This window comes from Anas platyrhynchos, chromosome 1 (genome assembly GCF_047663525.1).
Source record: "Anas platyrhynchos isolate ZD024472 breed Pekin duck chromosome 1, IASCAAS_PekinDuck_T2T, whole genome shotgun sequence".
Lineage (NCBI taxonomy): Eukaryota > Metazoa > Chordata > Aves > Anseriformes > Anatidae > Anas > Anas platyrhynchos.
In genome coordinates, this window is record NC_092587.1 from 81,914,512 (window position 1) to 81,929,923 (window position 15,412).

The 15,412-nt window shown below is 37.3% G+C and overlaps 1 protein-coding gene across 4 annotated transcripts in view; it reads left to right on the top strand.

Moving 5' to 3' along the window:
• The window catches only part of CLCN1 (chloride voltage-gated channel 1), a 64,170-nt gene that overhangs the window by 36,508 nt on the left and 12,250 nt on the right, over window positions 1-15,412 (top strand). For all 4 annotated transcript variants that reach the window (XR_005266216.2, XM_038180214.2, XM_038180206.2 and 1 more), the window contains exons 7-12: window positions 1,300-1,378; window positions 4,238-4,363; window positions 7,739-7,823; window positions 12,045-12,146; window positions 13,279-13,363; window positions 13,778-13,927. Coding sequence is in view for 3 of the 4 variants with exons in the window: in XM_038180214.2 (XP_038036142.1) it covers window positions 1,300-1,378; window positions 4,238-4,363; window positions 7,739-7,823; window positions 12,045-12,146; window positions 13,279-13,363; window positions 13,778-13,927 (627 nt within the window). In the remaining variant the exon portion in view is untranslated. The remainder of the gene's footprint in view (window positions 1-1,299; window positions 1,379-4,237; window positions 4,364-7,738; window positions 7,824-12,044; window positions 12,147-13,278; window positions 13,364-13,777; window positions 13,928-15,412) is intronic.

A 15,412-nucleotide genomic window follows, 5' to 3' on the forward strand; every position in this document is an offset into this window, starting at 1 on the left:
CTCATCAGGCTTTGCACTTTCAAACAGCTCTAAGCTCTACTTACCTCTTGCCATAATGCAGGCCATGTAATAAGTACCCTGTGTTTCAAGCTGTTAATCATGTTGGTAGGCTATAATATAACCCTCATACTATCTCAGATACTTTGAACTGAAACCCATCCCCATTCTGGACATGATTACGTCTTAAGGCCACAAAGGACTTAGAGGTGACCTTAGAGGCAAAGCTGTGATTATGGAAAGATTTTTAAGGCTCAGAGAATGATCCATGCCTCTTTGTTGGGTGCACAGTCACAGCCTTGATATACTTCTTGATTGAGGCTCAAATACCTGCTCAGGTAAGTGGGAATTCATGGCCTTTAGCCCTAAGAATTCTGCCTGGACACAGAATCCCAATGTAACACAAGCCTGCCCTCTCTCAAAACTTCACTCTCATGGAAGATATAACAGGCTGCTTTAGGGACATGTAATACCAGAAAGTACCAAATATGCAGTTGTTTAACCCTCCTGTTCTTTATATTAGACACCAACTAGGATTTCAACAACTTGAAAAAAAACTATCTTCTCCCTAAGGCTCTTCACCATTCTCAGGCATGTCAGGGCTCTCAGCTGCTCTTCCAAATATTGGAGGAAGTAGGAGATTTTCTCCTTCCCATGTCCTCCAAAATTGTCTCAGGAGAGACTCTATATTTCATAACTTCACTGACGGCTTGTAAATTTATAATTTTAGTGATTGTCTTCACCAGGAAAGCACAATCCTTTACTATATGAGCTGCTACCTATTCATCTACCCAGGATGACAGAGCCTTCAGCTGTCCACATTCTGTTGTGGATATACATGTGCCTTGTGCATACAAACTCAGAGGGTAGGGTTTTTTTGAGGCACTCTCTGGCACATGTGCAACCTGAGATTCCCTTCCAAAGTAAAAGAGATGGAATAAAGTACACGCATGTAGTCCACCCTCTGAAGAATTTTCCATGAGACGTTTATTCTACAGTGAAAGATATGTGCATGTTTCAATGAAAGATGAGATGATGCCTTCTCCTTGTGTCTTGAATATGTGACTCAACATATATGCCTGTCTTGTGCAACATAGAATCAGTCCTTGAATATTTTGAAGCTGTCCAGAATGAAGAATTAAGATGTAATATTGGTGGCAGAGTTGGGTGACAGCATGTGTCCATACCTGCTAATTCTGTTGCTCATTGCTTTCTTTCCTTTTTTCTTTTTTCTTTTTTTTCTTTTTTCTTTTTTTTTTTTCTTTTTTTTTTTTCTTGTTTCTCTGTCTCTTCCACCAGTAGCAGCCATATTATTACACGGATGTCCTGACTGTGGGTTGTGCTGTGGGTGTTGGCTGCTGCTTTGGGACACCACTTGGAGGCAAGTGGCTGTTCTGTTTCCTTTTTCTCAGGTACCTAAATCCTCTCCTGCCTAGTCCTCTTCTCCTTTCCTGCACCCTATTTTTGATTTTTCATATACTTTGAACAAAAAGGCTTGCCATTAATGTCACCAATCTCTCCAGTTTCTCTGACACAGTCTTTTCTCCATGTTTTCAGCCTTCTGAAGGTCAAGAGGGGAAGATACTCGAGAAACAGTAGTTTCCAAATTGACATGTGCACACCCCAGGGGGTGTGATAGACAGTCCATTAGGTTATAGAAAGATAATACTGAAAAGTCTATTTGTATTTATTTTCTATCTAATTAAATGAATTAAAATTAAAATTAAAAAACAAAAAAAAACCTTTGCTAATATTCAATATACATATTGACACTGGTGGCCTCACTTAATCCATATATCAGATGGCCACATAACATACAGCATGTGAGGTGTTCTGGGTGAAGAACGGTCATTGCTTAATGCAGAGGGCTGACAGTAACGCCCTCGTTTGTTCATTTGCATTCAGTGTATTGCAATGTATTTCAGTCTATGTGCGCATGGTTGGTGGATGTATGGGTTATATTGTCTCAGTTAACTAAAATAACCCTCACAAAATGGACAAGTGCCTTTAAAAGATTCCTGCAAAAAAAACTGCAGATTGAAGACAATACCTATAATGTGACTATAGGCAAATTCGGAGAAAATGGCAGAGTAGGCACCTCCACCCCCAAAGGTGCCACATTATGAGGTAAAAATGGTCACAATCTTATCAGGTCTGACAAGAAGCTGACCAAAATAAATAAATATAATAATATTTATAACGAAATGAAATTATCAAGAAAACTATTTGAAATATGGCTTTAAATCCACCATTGTTAATGATGTATATTGTGCATTAACATGTTAGCTATCAACAGCATGAAGCTAACAGAATTAGAAAGACATTTAAAAACTAAGCATCCAGAATGTGAAGACAAACCTCTACTGTTTTTTCAGCGATTTTTCAGGCTATGCATTACTTGTTCCAGTACTTCACAAAATCTCACTAAACTTAATGATAATTTTTAGAAGTCTTTTTTGAGATTTCTGACTTCATAGTGAAAGACGAAAAGCCACATCCCACTGGGGAAACACATGTTCTTCCTGCCAGAGTAAAAAATGGCTGGCATAATGCACAGAAAGCAATATCACGAGAAATTAAAATGCATTCTTTTGTCAGCAAATACTGTTGAAAGACACAGAAAACATTGCTGAAGATTTGAAACAAGAAGTATCAGAACAAATTATGGAGTGTGGGAGGCTTGCTATGCAGCTTGATAAAAGTACAGATGTTTCTAATGTGTCTGTTTATGGTATTTGCTAGATTCTGTTTCAACAGTGAAATACATGAAGATCTACTAGAGAAGATATATTCTCAACAGTAAATGACTTCTTTCATAAAAGCAATATTTTATGGAAGAACTCTATGTAACCACTGATGGAGCAGCTGCCTTGACTGGAATAAGAAAAGGATTCTGGTGCGCATTTACAGAGACAGTACTCCACACGAAATTCATTCACCGCATGGTTCAGAGGCAAGCTATTGCAGCAAAGAAATGAGAGCCAGACTACACAAGCTATTGCAGCAAAGAAATGAGAGCCAGACTACACAAATGGGTGCATAGAAATGGGAGCTAGAAGTGCACGACCTGTTATCGATGTTGTTAAATGTGGTTAATATCATAAAAACAAGACCTTAAAATAGTAGAATCTTTACAATAGTTTGCAGTGAGATGGGGAATGACCACAAAAATCTTCTACACCACATAAAGGTTCACTGGTTATCTCATGGAAAAGGGTTTAAAAGAGTTGTCAAATGTAAAGACTAGTCACACGTTTTTATTTTATTAAAAAAAAAAAAAAGGTGTTCTGAATTTGCTGGCCTTTTCTGTGATGAGAAGTGGCTGTCAGTTTTATGCTACCCAGCATATAATTTTGGAAAAATAAACACACCTAATCTGTCCCTTCAAGGTGAAAGTGACATTTTAACCGTGAGTGAGAAAGAAGTGCTTTTCAAAAGAATATTGTACCGTTGTGGAGATTTTGTGGTTTTCTTGTTGAAAATTATTTGGGTCACCTATAAAAATTCTTATACTATATATGTAAAAAACTTGGAAACAAAATTTTCTAACATATTTTAAAGTCTTCCAAAGGAACATTTCAGTGGATTTTGAACTCATTTGTTAAAGATATAAAAATGCAACATCTTCCAATTAGTTTGCAACAACTGATTGACATCAGGGAAGATGGAAATATACTAGCCAGATTTCAGCGCAAACCTTTGCTTAACTGGAAAATGGAATTGAAAAAAATGAATATCATGATTTAGTAAGTGCAGTGAAGGATGCACTTCTTCCCTTTCAATTTTCTTACAGCATCTTTTTCAGCTCTGACAACCATTAAAACCAAGTACTGAAATAAACTGAACTTAGAACTAGACCTTTGAATCACTGTATCACAAAGAGTTAAACCAGGAACAAAAAGCTTTTGTGAGAACAAAAAGCTTTTTGTACCATTAATGAATGAAATAAATTTTTCTTAAAATATTCTCTATTTCATCATCTTATCCCTTTTTTTTATTATTTTTTGTATGCTTTATAATGTACCCAATATGTTAGTACAGTAGGACATGTTTATAATTTATAAATAAATATACATATATGAAGGTACATATTCAAAAATATTTTACTGATAGGATATGTGATCAAAGAAGTTTGGATACCGCAGCTTTAGAAGACTTATTTAGAAGTCTCTCTTGTGCTTTTGACATTACACTTCTGATTTTAACTTTTTAACTTTGCTCGCTTTCCAACTCTTTCTAGGGGTCCTTTTCAGCATTGAGGTCACTTCCACTTACTTTGCTGTGCGTAACTATTGGAGAGGTTTCTTTGCAGCTACCTTTAGTGCCTTCATTTTCCGAGTCCTTGCTGTTTGGAACAAGGATGCAGGTAAGCTAAAAATCATTCTTACTCTCTTTGTACAAATGCTGTTCTATAAATTTATTATTTTCCATCTTTCTCAAAACCATAAACTTTTAGGATGTTTGAAACTTCTGCCATGACATATAATGTCTAGCAGTATAGAAGGAAAGAGAAAGAGAAGCATGATATATCATCAAGATTATAACTATAACCTATTCCAGTGTGCTGGGTATATGACTGAAAAAATGACTTAATATGATTTCCCATCAAGTAAAAGAGTGTCTGAGGTGGGATTTTTGCATCTAGTCAGCATAACATCAAGGCTGCAAACATAGAGGTATCTCATCACAGAGGAGGTAATACCTATTGCAGTGTATGTTGCTGTGGTCCACTGGAAACACCATGGTATGCCTTAGTCATCTCTTGACTACAAGCAAACAAAGTAAAAACTAGTCTCAAAAACTGGGATGATAGAATGATTAGGAGGCTGCAAAATTGTTGGGGTCAGACTGAAGTTCCTGAGTACTGAAAGGTCAAACTGTACTTGTTTCAACTGTAGCTCTGGTAGAAAAAAATAAGTGTCTCAACTGAAAGGGATGAGTGCAATACTTGTGCAGACAGAAATAGCATAGAAGAAGTTTGTTCAGAAAACCGAATTAAGTTCCAGCTGATGTAGAAGACTGCTATCTCTTTGTAAACTTTGTAAACGTTTTAATAACATATATAACTCCTTTATTCTTACACTTCTGTTTTTCTGGTATGAGCTTTATGTGGTCACTTTCCTTTCTTGAAACTTAATGACTTCACAGAGTTGGATTTTTTCTGTGCTAAAACATTTTTTTGGCTTGAATACTCTACTCTCTTGATTATAGAAAGTGCCTATGTCTTTGTCTGTGAAATACTGCCTCATATTAAGGCGTATTCAACTATCAGATCTGTCAGAAGAACACCTCTTCTCTGTTCTTTACAGAGAAAGATGTAAGAAATCTGAAGCCAGATGACAGGAGATAATGCCCTATCCTTCACTTCATCTACTCTAACTCCCCTGCTGATCTCTTAAATCATTAGAAATTAACTTGATCCTGGAGCATCTTACTTATTGTCCCTTCTTCAAAATCATCCAAGCAGCTTTAACACCAATATGAATGGCTCCTTACGTTCTGCTTCAGTTGCTGACTGGGTTAAAAATTTCCATGATCAAATTGTGTATGGAAAATGATTCCTTTTCATGGTTCTGAATTTTCATTGTCTATATGGTCAGTATCTTTGTCCTCATATTAGAGAATTAGAAACTTTTGTCTATACCAGAAATCTGTTATTTTTATGGTCTTTCATCACGCCTGCTCTGATTTATCTTTCATGTCTTCTCTTTCTCATTTTCTTCTGAAAGTTACAAGCCCAGTCTTTTCAGTCATTGTTCATGCAACAGTTTTTATTAGGGCCCTCTCACGTGTTTTCATAATCTCTAGTCTTGTCTGCTGTCAAAAGTTATGCACTTGGCATGATGACTTGGCACTAGTTTCCTGTGTGAATACTATGATGACTCAGTTAGAATGCCTTTGTGTGAGGAAGGCTAATACATAAGTTGTGACCAATGCCTCTTTTCCTTTCACTGTGTGTTTACAACTTCCCCATGAGGTAGCAAGAGTTAGCTATTGGAGCCTCCTTTGGCCTTCTCATTTTCAGACTGAATATACCTAGTTCCTGCAGTCTCTTCCTATGCATCATGTGCCCCATGTCCTGGACCATCTTGGGGCTCTTCACTGGACTGTCTCCAGTTTTGAAACATTTATTTTGTTCCAAGTTTTCTAGATGTGGCCTCATCAGTGCCATATAAAAGGGAACACCTCAGTTTTCTGGTTGTGCTTTTGCTGATGTGACCCAATATGTTGTTAGCCTTCATTGACACAAGGACACACATTGAACACTAGTTCCCACCAGGACCTACTGGTCTTTTTGTGCAGAGCTCTTTTTGTTGACTAGGTTCCCAGACTGTACTGATGCACCTGCCGTTCCAGATGCAGGACTAAATATTTGTCTTTGTTGTATTTGTGATCTTCCAACCGGTCAGCTCCTCCATGACTGAGGCCATTCTGAATGAACAGCTGCCCGGTCCTCCAGGCTATCAACCATTCCCTTCTCTCCCTTCCCAGTTTGATGTGGTCAGCAAACTCACTGGTGAGTGAGTTCCACCCTATCATCCAGGAGACTGATGAAGATGTTAAACATAATCACATCCAATATTGATCTCTAAAGAAATCCATTCAACACCACAGAGCCCTAACACGACAGTTTGCAGCCCATTACAGGTCTATTGTGACATGTATCATTACATATCTAACAAGATAAACCTTTTTTTTCTCTCTCTGAGCTAGTTTCTGATCCATGATAATATTTTCCCTTTCACCATTGGATCATATGGCTCCAGAGACTCTCAATAATCTAAATTAAAAATCTTTATCTTAATAATAATATAAATAAACACCATTCCTGTTAATCTTGCTAACCCACAGAGATCTGATTAAATAATTGCTCTAAGCCTGGTCATGTCTGGAAAAAAAAATAATATATATATATATATATATATATATATATTAATATCTCTCTTAATTACCATATTATGCTAGAATTTTGCTGTTTGTGTTTTTTTTTTCTGATTGTGCAAATAATTTCTTGATTCTGGACATGTTTTTATTTATATCAATACTCATTGAGCTGCATTTCCATTCTGCACTGGATGGCCATTTGAACTTTACCTATTAGCATATAGTTATTTACTGTTTCCACACTCATACCTCCGGGTAAAAACAGGACAGCTTTCGACATCTGAGTAATTTTAGGAGTGAAACACAACCAGTGGAAGTGAGATGGAAAAAATGGAGCATAGTTGATCTTTTCCCTGGGACTCCTAAGACATTTATTCTTTTGGCACCAGGCAAAAATTGTGCATATAAGACTTTGGAGATTATATGAGTTTTGTTTCTAGAAGGCAATCACAATTGTCTGTGACAAAGCTTCTCCAGATAAGTGAGCACTGCCTGCCTCTGCAAAGAGAGTTTTTAAATCAGTAAGTGCACTGAGAAGAGCTTTTACTGCCTAAAGAATGGTTGGCAGAAGAAAAGAAGAAATAGAAAGCCCTTTACAAATCTGGTGTTGTAGCTAAAAATATATGTACATTCTCTGAAAACAAATCTATACCATCAAGAGTGCTACAGTTGCAAGTGTTTAAAAATAGAGACTAACAAAATCAGGGCAGTCTGTATATCTGTAATATTGTATATAATGTCATGAAACTATACAAGGGCACGTATACAACTAGTTCCCCTGTCTCCCAGTTTTCATGGTATTTAACTTTTCATATCATTGTTCCCTTTCCTTTTCTACCTCTTTCTTCTCACACAGTTACCATCACAGCCCTGTTCAGAACTAACTTTCGCATGGATTTTCCCTTTGATCTGCAAGAGCTGCCAGCATTTGCTGTAATAGGGTAAGTTCCCAAAGGATTTCAAGTAAGCTCTGATAGGAATTCTTTTGCATAACAGAATAACTGCTCTTTCCAACATTTTCATTTTCACTGAAAAGACCTCTTCTTGCTGGGATTCTTCCTTCAGCAATGGTGCCCATGTAGCACAATAGGTAAGGAATGAAACATGGATATTACCCACATGTCATTTTGTTCCCATGTATCTTTATCAAAAATTAAGTTCCACAGGAAATAAAATTAAAGATTAAAATAAAAGAGGAAGTCTAATTTGGTCTACGGTATAAATGTGTATAAAAATGAGTATATATATCATGGGTATAAATTTACTGAATGGCCCTCTTGCCATTTTGAGGGCATGGCCAAATGACCTGATCCAAGTATGGCCTTTTCACTTGACAGTTATCTTCTTCATCTTGAGCTTATGGTTCCAGACCTTGATGAGATGAAGTCAGGAGTTGGACTTGATGATCCTTATGTGTCCCTTCCAACTCAGGATATTCTATGATTCTATGATTCTAAGTCTATTTGTGAAGAAACAAAACAGCAACTTAGGTTTCTGCAATCTCCAAGCAGAAATACTACGAGAGCCTGTGTTGGAGAATAAAAGGAATTGCTTGAAATGTCAAGAATAATTTGCATCTTTATTTTCTACCTTTTGGGAACAGCTCTGACAAGGTCAAAACTTGCTTAGTTGTGAAACCAAGGTCTAGACTTCTTTAGTTTTGATATCTAGAAAGTTATATTTAGTTTGTTAAGACCTGGTCAGTTAGTACATGCCAATGGAATGATCCGAAAGCATACAGGAAAAACAGAGAAGAAAAAAACTCAGAGAATATAGGGGGGAATGGAACAAAACATTTATCCAGGGAGTTTCCTTTCTACAAGATCAGAAATGTTCCAAGAGAAGTTGGTACACTTGATATGCTGACAAAGATAGCTTAACTGTAATCGGATCCAGTGATAACAGATAAATTGTTAAGATCAGTCATTCAGTTTTTGGTGGTGGTGGTTTGGTTTGGTTTGGTTTGGTTTGGTTTGCTTTGGTTTGCTTTGCTTTGCTTTGCTTTGTTTGTTTGTTTGTTTTTGGTGGTGGTGGTGGTATTTGTTTGTTTTTTTGCAGTACTGCACACAGGCTATGAAAGGTGTATGAGATGGTTGTGAAATGCTTTCAAATATCTAGGTGTCGAATGTGCTATTAAAAACAAAGAGAAAGAGAGACACTTGTACAGTCTTGGATGAAGTCCTGATGCCAACTTGGAATATTCCAAATTCTCTTAACATTCATTCTCAAAGTTGAGCTCCCTTTCTATTCAACATACTTCTTCACTTTAAAGTAGCACACACACACATACAAAAAAAAAATAAAAAGAGGCAGACTAAGCACAATAAAAAGGTAGATAAGGTAGATCTTGTTCTGTGTCAGCAAATGTTGGTAAGTTGCAAAATGTATGCAGAAGGAGCACCTCTATTTTATTGACAAATTGATAGCCAGGAATGGAGTAATGTACTTTTTAAAACAGTGTATTATAAAGAAACTCAATTCACTCTGCAGTTGCAGAAGGCATATTATAACAGGAATGCTAGATAGTGCAGGCTTGAACTATTTGAGAAGCTCATTGAACAAATGTTTTCCTGTGAGCAGTTTTATATTTAGTTTTAGCTTGTTCCTATGCAATTTCAAGTAACCAAGCAGGAATTCTTCAAAATACAATTATTATTTTTTATATAAGCTAAAATCATCTTTGAATGAGATTTAGTAAAAAACTGCAGGCCATAAAACAATGAAAAATTCTATTCATTTTTAAAATGAATGGAATGAATATGTTACTTGTGTGTCAGTATTCTGTGGCTTAATTATTTGCCACATAAAATAACACTTCCTCTTACCAAATTTAAATGCACTCTTTTTTTTTTTTAACTTCACTGTTGAGTATTATGTCCTATTTACCAAGGTCTAATTAAAGTAGAGTATAGGAATCATAGAATGCTATACATTTTTGGCTCTATTAGGATCAGGAACGTAGGCTTAAGGAATTAGGATCATAGGCACAAGAATCATATGATCACTGAATCATAGAATAACCCAGCTTGGAAGGGACCTTGAATCCCTCAAAGGGATCATCTGGTACAACCTTCTGTGTGAAAATGGAGCCTAGGTGGGATTATTTAACACCCTGTCCACTTGCACCTTGAAAACCTTCACTGACGGGGATTCTACCATGTCCCTGAGGAGCCTGTTCCAGTGATTAATCTCACTGTAAAAAAATTCTTTCATATATCAAGATGAAGTCTATCTCACTGCAGCTTGTACTCATTGTCCCTGGTCTTCTCAATGTGTCTCCTGGTGAAGAGAGAACCTTTGTCCTCTTTGTAGCCAACCCTTAAGTACTGAAATATAGTGATGAGATTCCACCACAGCCTTCTCTTCTCCAGGATGTAAAGACCTAACTCCTTGAGTTTTTTTCATAAGGCAGGCTCTCCAGCCCTTTGATCACCTTCATTAATGATCTCAATGATGGGGTAGAGCGGACCCGCAGTAAATTCCTGGATGACACAAAAAATGGGGGGAGTGAATGATTCACCTAAGGGCCATGCAGCCACCCAGAGGGATCTCAACAGGCTGGAGAGGTGGACTGATAATAATTTCATGAAGTTCAATGATGAGAAGTGCAGAGTCATCAAGGTCATTGATAAAGATATGGAAAGGACTGGCCCCAATACTGAGCCCTGGGGTCACCACTAGTGACCAGCATCCAACTGGATTTATCTCCATTCACCAAGACTCTCTGGGCCCAGTCACTCTGCCAGTTTTTCATCCAACGAATCAAATACATGTCCAAGCCTTGAGCAGCCACCTTCTTCAGGAGAATGCTGTGTGAAATGGTGTCAAAAGCCTTACTGAAGTCTAGGTAGAGTGCATCTACAGCCAATATACCTAAAGATCAGCCTTGGTAACAGTCCCTCTAATCCTGATCCAAAGAACTCAATAGAGTTCTAATAATAGAATAGACCAATTTCAAAAAATTTAAAGAATAGACCAATAGACCCAAAAATTTAAGAATAGACCAATTTCATGGTCCCCATAGCTTACCTCCATACACTCAAACATCTTTTACATAAAGTGTAACTTCACCTCCTCTTCCCATCCTGTCTTTCCAAAGGATAGTGGCCACGCATAGTGGTCTTCCAGTCAAGTGAGTTTTCCCATCAAGTTTGTGTGATTCCTATAACATCATAAATCTCAGACTCAACACAGAACTCCAGTTCCTCTGTTTGTTGCCCAAAATATGTGCATTGGTATACATGCTCTTGAGGTGGCCGGGCTTGGGTTTCTTGTCTATGGAGAGAATTGGTGTGCTCAATACCCTAGTAGTGGCACTCATCTGCCCTGTTGCATCTAAATGTTATGGCTTTGGACACCACCTCACCCCCATCCCCACCCCCACTCCTAGTATGTTACTTCTTATATTTGATGTAGGTGTACAATTTTGCTGAATCAGTCAAACTCCCTTTCTTTTTTACTATTTGCCATTCCAACCTGATGTTTAAGTTCTGACAATACGTCTTCAATGAGCTGTTCTTTTCCAGGCCACACTAAAATCTATCAGTCTTTCTTTGTAGATCCTAATACTGTTCCTGTCATCCAAGTATTTGAACAGTTAAAATTAGAGACAGCCACAGAAACACAAGTACTAATCAGTTCTTTGTACATTCATTCTCACTTGAACTACTAAGAAACCCTCTATTCAACAATTTGTAGCTGAGATAAAAACATTATCACACTATATTGCCTACAGAGTCATGGTTTATTCACTGTTCTTCACTGATACAGCTGTGTGTATGTATTCATGTGTATCTGTGTACATGTGCATCTGTACAAGGCATCTTTGGAAGCCTTTCTAGGCCACGGCATAGAAAAGGAAGGAAACAGCTAGAAATAAGTAGCAACCTTGCCATGTCTTGGAATTGGACATCATATCCTGACATGAGATTTCTCCATCTAAGAGGAAATTCGAGAGAAAAATCTCAGCATGTGACAAAGAAATCCAAAGCCACCTCTCTCCTTTCATCAGGGAGTCAGTCTTCAAATGAGTTACTGCAGATTATGAAGTTAAAAGATGTCATAACAGATGAAGATGAAGAATATTTAAACTCAGTTTTTGCTTGGCTGTTTATTTGTTTTCTGTTGTTTGGTATGATTTTGTTTCATTTTTTCCACTTTAGGATATGTTCTGGATTCCTTGGAGCATTTTTTGTTTATCTTAATCGTCAAGTGGTCCTATGCATCCGGCGTCATACAGCTCTAAGCCAGTTTCTCACCAAATAGTGAGTGCCTTTGAAGATGCTGTCTTTTAGAGACCAGATTTGGATACTCTACTGATACAGGATAGTAACAAATACTTTCTGGAAGCTACTGGAACTATTTCAAATATAAGATAGTAAAACTAAGAGAAACTGAATTTATATCACAGTAAGATATCTGCAAATATCAAAAGAAGATATTCTGATCTGGATTTTCTTCTAGATCAGCCCCAATAATTTCAAAGAGCATCTTGTTTGAAAAGGGATTCTGTAATATTTATTAAGATGACAAAGAAAACTACTGATTGGACAGGAAATGTCCAATCAATCAGAAAATCAATGATTGTGTTTCTTAAGAGGCACTGTTTTTTGTGTTTTGTTCGTTTGTTTTTAATCTTTTTATTTTTGCAAAAGAAAGAGTTAACATTTATATTTTAAGAAACTTAACTGAAATATAACTGCATCTTTAAAATCTGAAATACTTTTAAAATCAAAATGTAGACAATGTAAAGAATGTACTACAGTACTGCAATCACTGCATACTTAATAAACAGAAGGAGAAACTGAAAGGTGTGAATTGCAATATGGAAGATAAATACAAAATGAAATAAAGCACTTAGCAGCAAAGGCCTTACAGAGACTTCCCAAAAAGTGTGTTGGTCAGGAATTCAAAGGAAAGTAAAGCACTATTTTCCCATAAGAATTAATATAACAAAGGATGCATGCCAAAATGTATGGGGGGAAGGGGAAACACATTTAAACACACTAGGACAGGATATATTGCATGAGGGATGAATAAGCAAAGCTGAATCAGGACACAACTGGAGAAGAGGCTGACTTTTGATAATGGGTCACCACACAATTGTAAAAACACATCACCACTGTACATTCAACACTATGCATTTTGTACATCCCTCCCTCATTCTCCTTAACAATAATCCCAATGGGAAAAATGGCTTTGCTGTCAGTTGAACTCTCTATGAATGATGATGATCAGTGGAGCAGGGCATTAAATTGTCAGTTACACAATTCCAAAGTAATGGATACAGATGCAAGAGAGAGTTTTCATGGGAATAGCATTTATAATCCTGAAGTGATACTGCTACAATAAAAAAAATGTGACATTATATTTTAACAGACTTTTCTTTCTTTCCAGCCGCCTCATATACCCTGGGGTTATATCCTTCCTTATAGCAACTTTGACCTTTCCTCCAGGGTTTGGACAGTTCATGGCAGGAGAGGTGAGAGTGGGAAGTATATTTTCACTTCTGTGTAATTCTGTAGAGCAGTCTCCCCTTCCCCTATGCCCCAATAACCTTACATCCTGGAAAGGGGAAGAAAAACTTGGGAGAACTTTGGACTGAAGAGGGACTGTACTCTGAGACTTGTGATCTCTGCTATCCCCTTTGTATAAAACTTGCAAAAGGTCCACTCTTCTAAGCAAGTAATTAGAAAGATGTTACCCCATGTGCAGAATTAGTTATCCTTTCACCAGTTCCAGTCACTCTTCTCTTCCTGAAGATTAAAAATGTGAATCAAGTCTCATAATCATGAATTACTGAAGTAAACATCTCCACTTTCTTGGAACAGAGGTAGAATATTTATTCTGTTTAATCTCACAGTTTATCTCTGGTTTGTTTTTTTTTGCTGTGTAGTTGATGCCACGGGAAGCCATCAGCTCTCTCTTTGATAACTATACCTGGGCAAAACACACAGGAGACCCCCAGATCCTAGGTAAATCTGCTGCCTGGATCCACCCCAAAGTCAGTGTCTTCATCATCATCCTGCTTTTCTTTCTCATGAAGGTAAGGAAATCTAGCTCACTAAGCCTTTTCCAGTCAGAGTGAGTGTTCCTTGTACTTTGTAAAATTATGTTATCTGACAATGGGGAGCTGTGTGGCATTGAATGGAACACTGCAACTGAAATGGGATCTTCTTACACTTTTGATATGATGTTTGCCCACCATGAGTGCAAAATTAACAGTGTTATTAGGGAATAATTTCCTGGCCTTAATACACTTACCTCCTTGACTGCTCCCTAGTTTATCATCCTCAAGCATCCTGCTGAATGAGTTTCAGGAGCCACTGTGTAGTGGCTGGCCATAAAAGACTACATCAGGACAAGTCTCACAATATTTGGTAAAACAAGTAATTGAGTAAAAAAATTCTCAGATAATTTATATTTGGCCTAAATAAAGTATGATACTGTCTAATTCATATTCCTGACTACAGACAGGAGACAAAAATTATCTATATGTGCATGAGGCTCAAGGATTTGTTAATAGTACTGTAGTATAGTGGAGAAATGTAGCTGAGACCTGCTTTGCTCAATTCTAGGAAAGCAGCAGCAGATTCAATGTTCTGACCTAACATTGCCCATAGAAATTGCATTTGTTCAGCCTTTGAAAGGATTAACTGTGTAACAGATACATCACAGAGCAAGAGAAGAGATTTGAAAGTAGTCATTATATTCCAAAATCCAAGTGATTATATTCCAAATCGTGGAAAAAAAAAAAAAAAAAAAAAAGGTTTTCCAGGCCAGTGTGTGTGTGTGTATAAAAATATCATAGAAATGCTGATTTTTCTTAAGAACAAAAAGAGCTGATGCCACCTTGAAGTATCAGTTGAATATTTCAGTAGATCAGAAATGGGCATTAATGTTTGTCAAAGCTGATTCCATCTAAAGTAAAACACTGTATCAAATTTCTGACAGGCAGCTGAGGGTTCTGCTTCTGTTGTAATTCTGATTATGGTGTACCAAACAGATAAGGTCTCATTTACTTGAATAAAAGAAGGATGGACTATGTGGTATATCTATCCTGAGTCCCATTTAGGCTGTTGCCTCCAGAAGAAGATTGTATATGCTGGTCTAAGACAGCATTTGGATCAGCCTCAGCACTAACTGTCAGCCAAGAAGGCAAACCACATTTTAGGGTGCATTTGACACAGCATGGCCGGCCAGTCAAAAGAAGTGATTGATATTTAGCATTGGTGTGGCCTCAACTTGAATATTGTGTACAGCACCGGGCTCCACAATGTAAAAATGATATTAAGTTACTTAAATACATGCAGAGGAGGGCAACCAACTGGTAAAAGGGCTGGATGTCATGTCTTATGCTGAGGACACTTGGTTTGTCTAGTTTGGAGAAAAGGAGGATAAGAGGTGACCTCATTGCTCTGTGCAACTTCCTGAGGAGGGGAAGTAGAGGGGGAAGCTGTTGGTCTCTTCTCCCTGATAACAGATGATAGAACATAAGGAAACCACACAAAGCTGCACCAGAGGAGGTTTG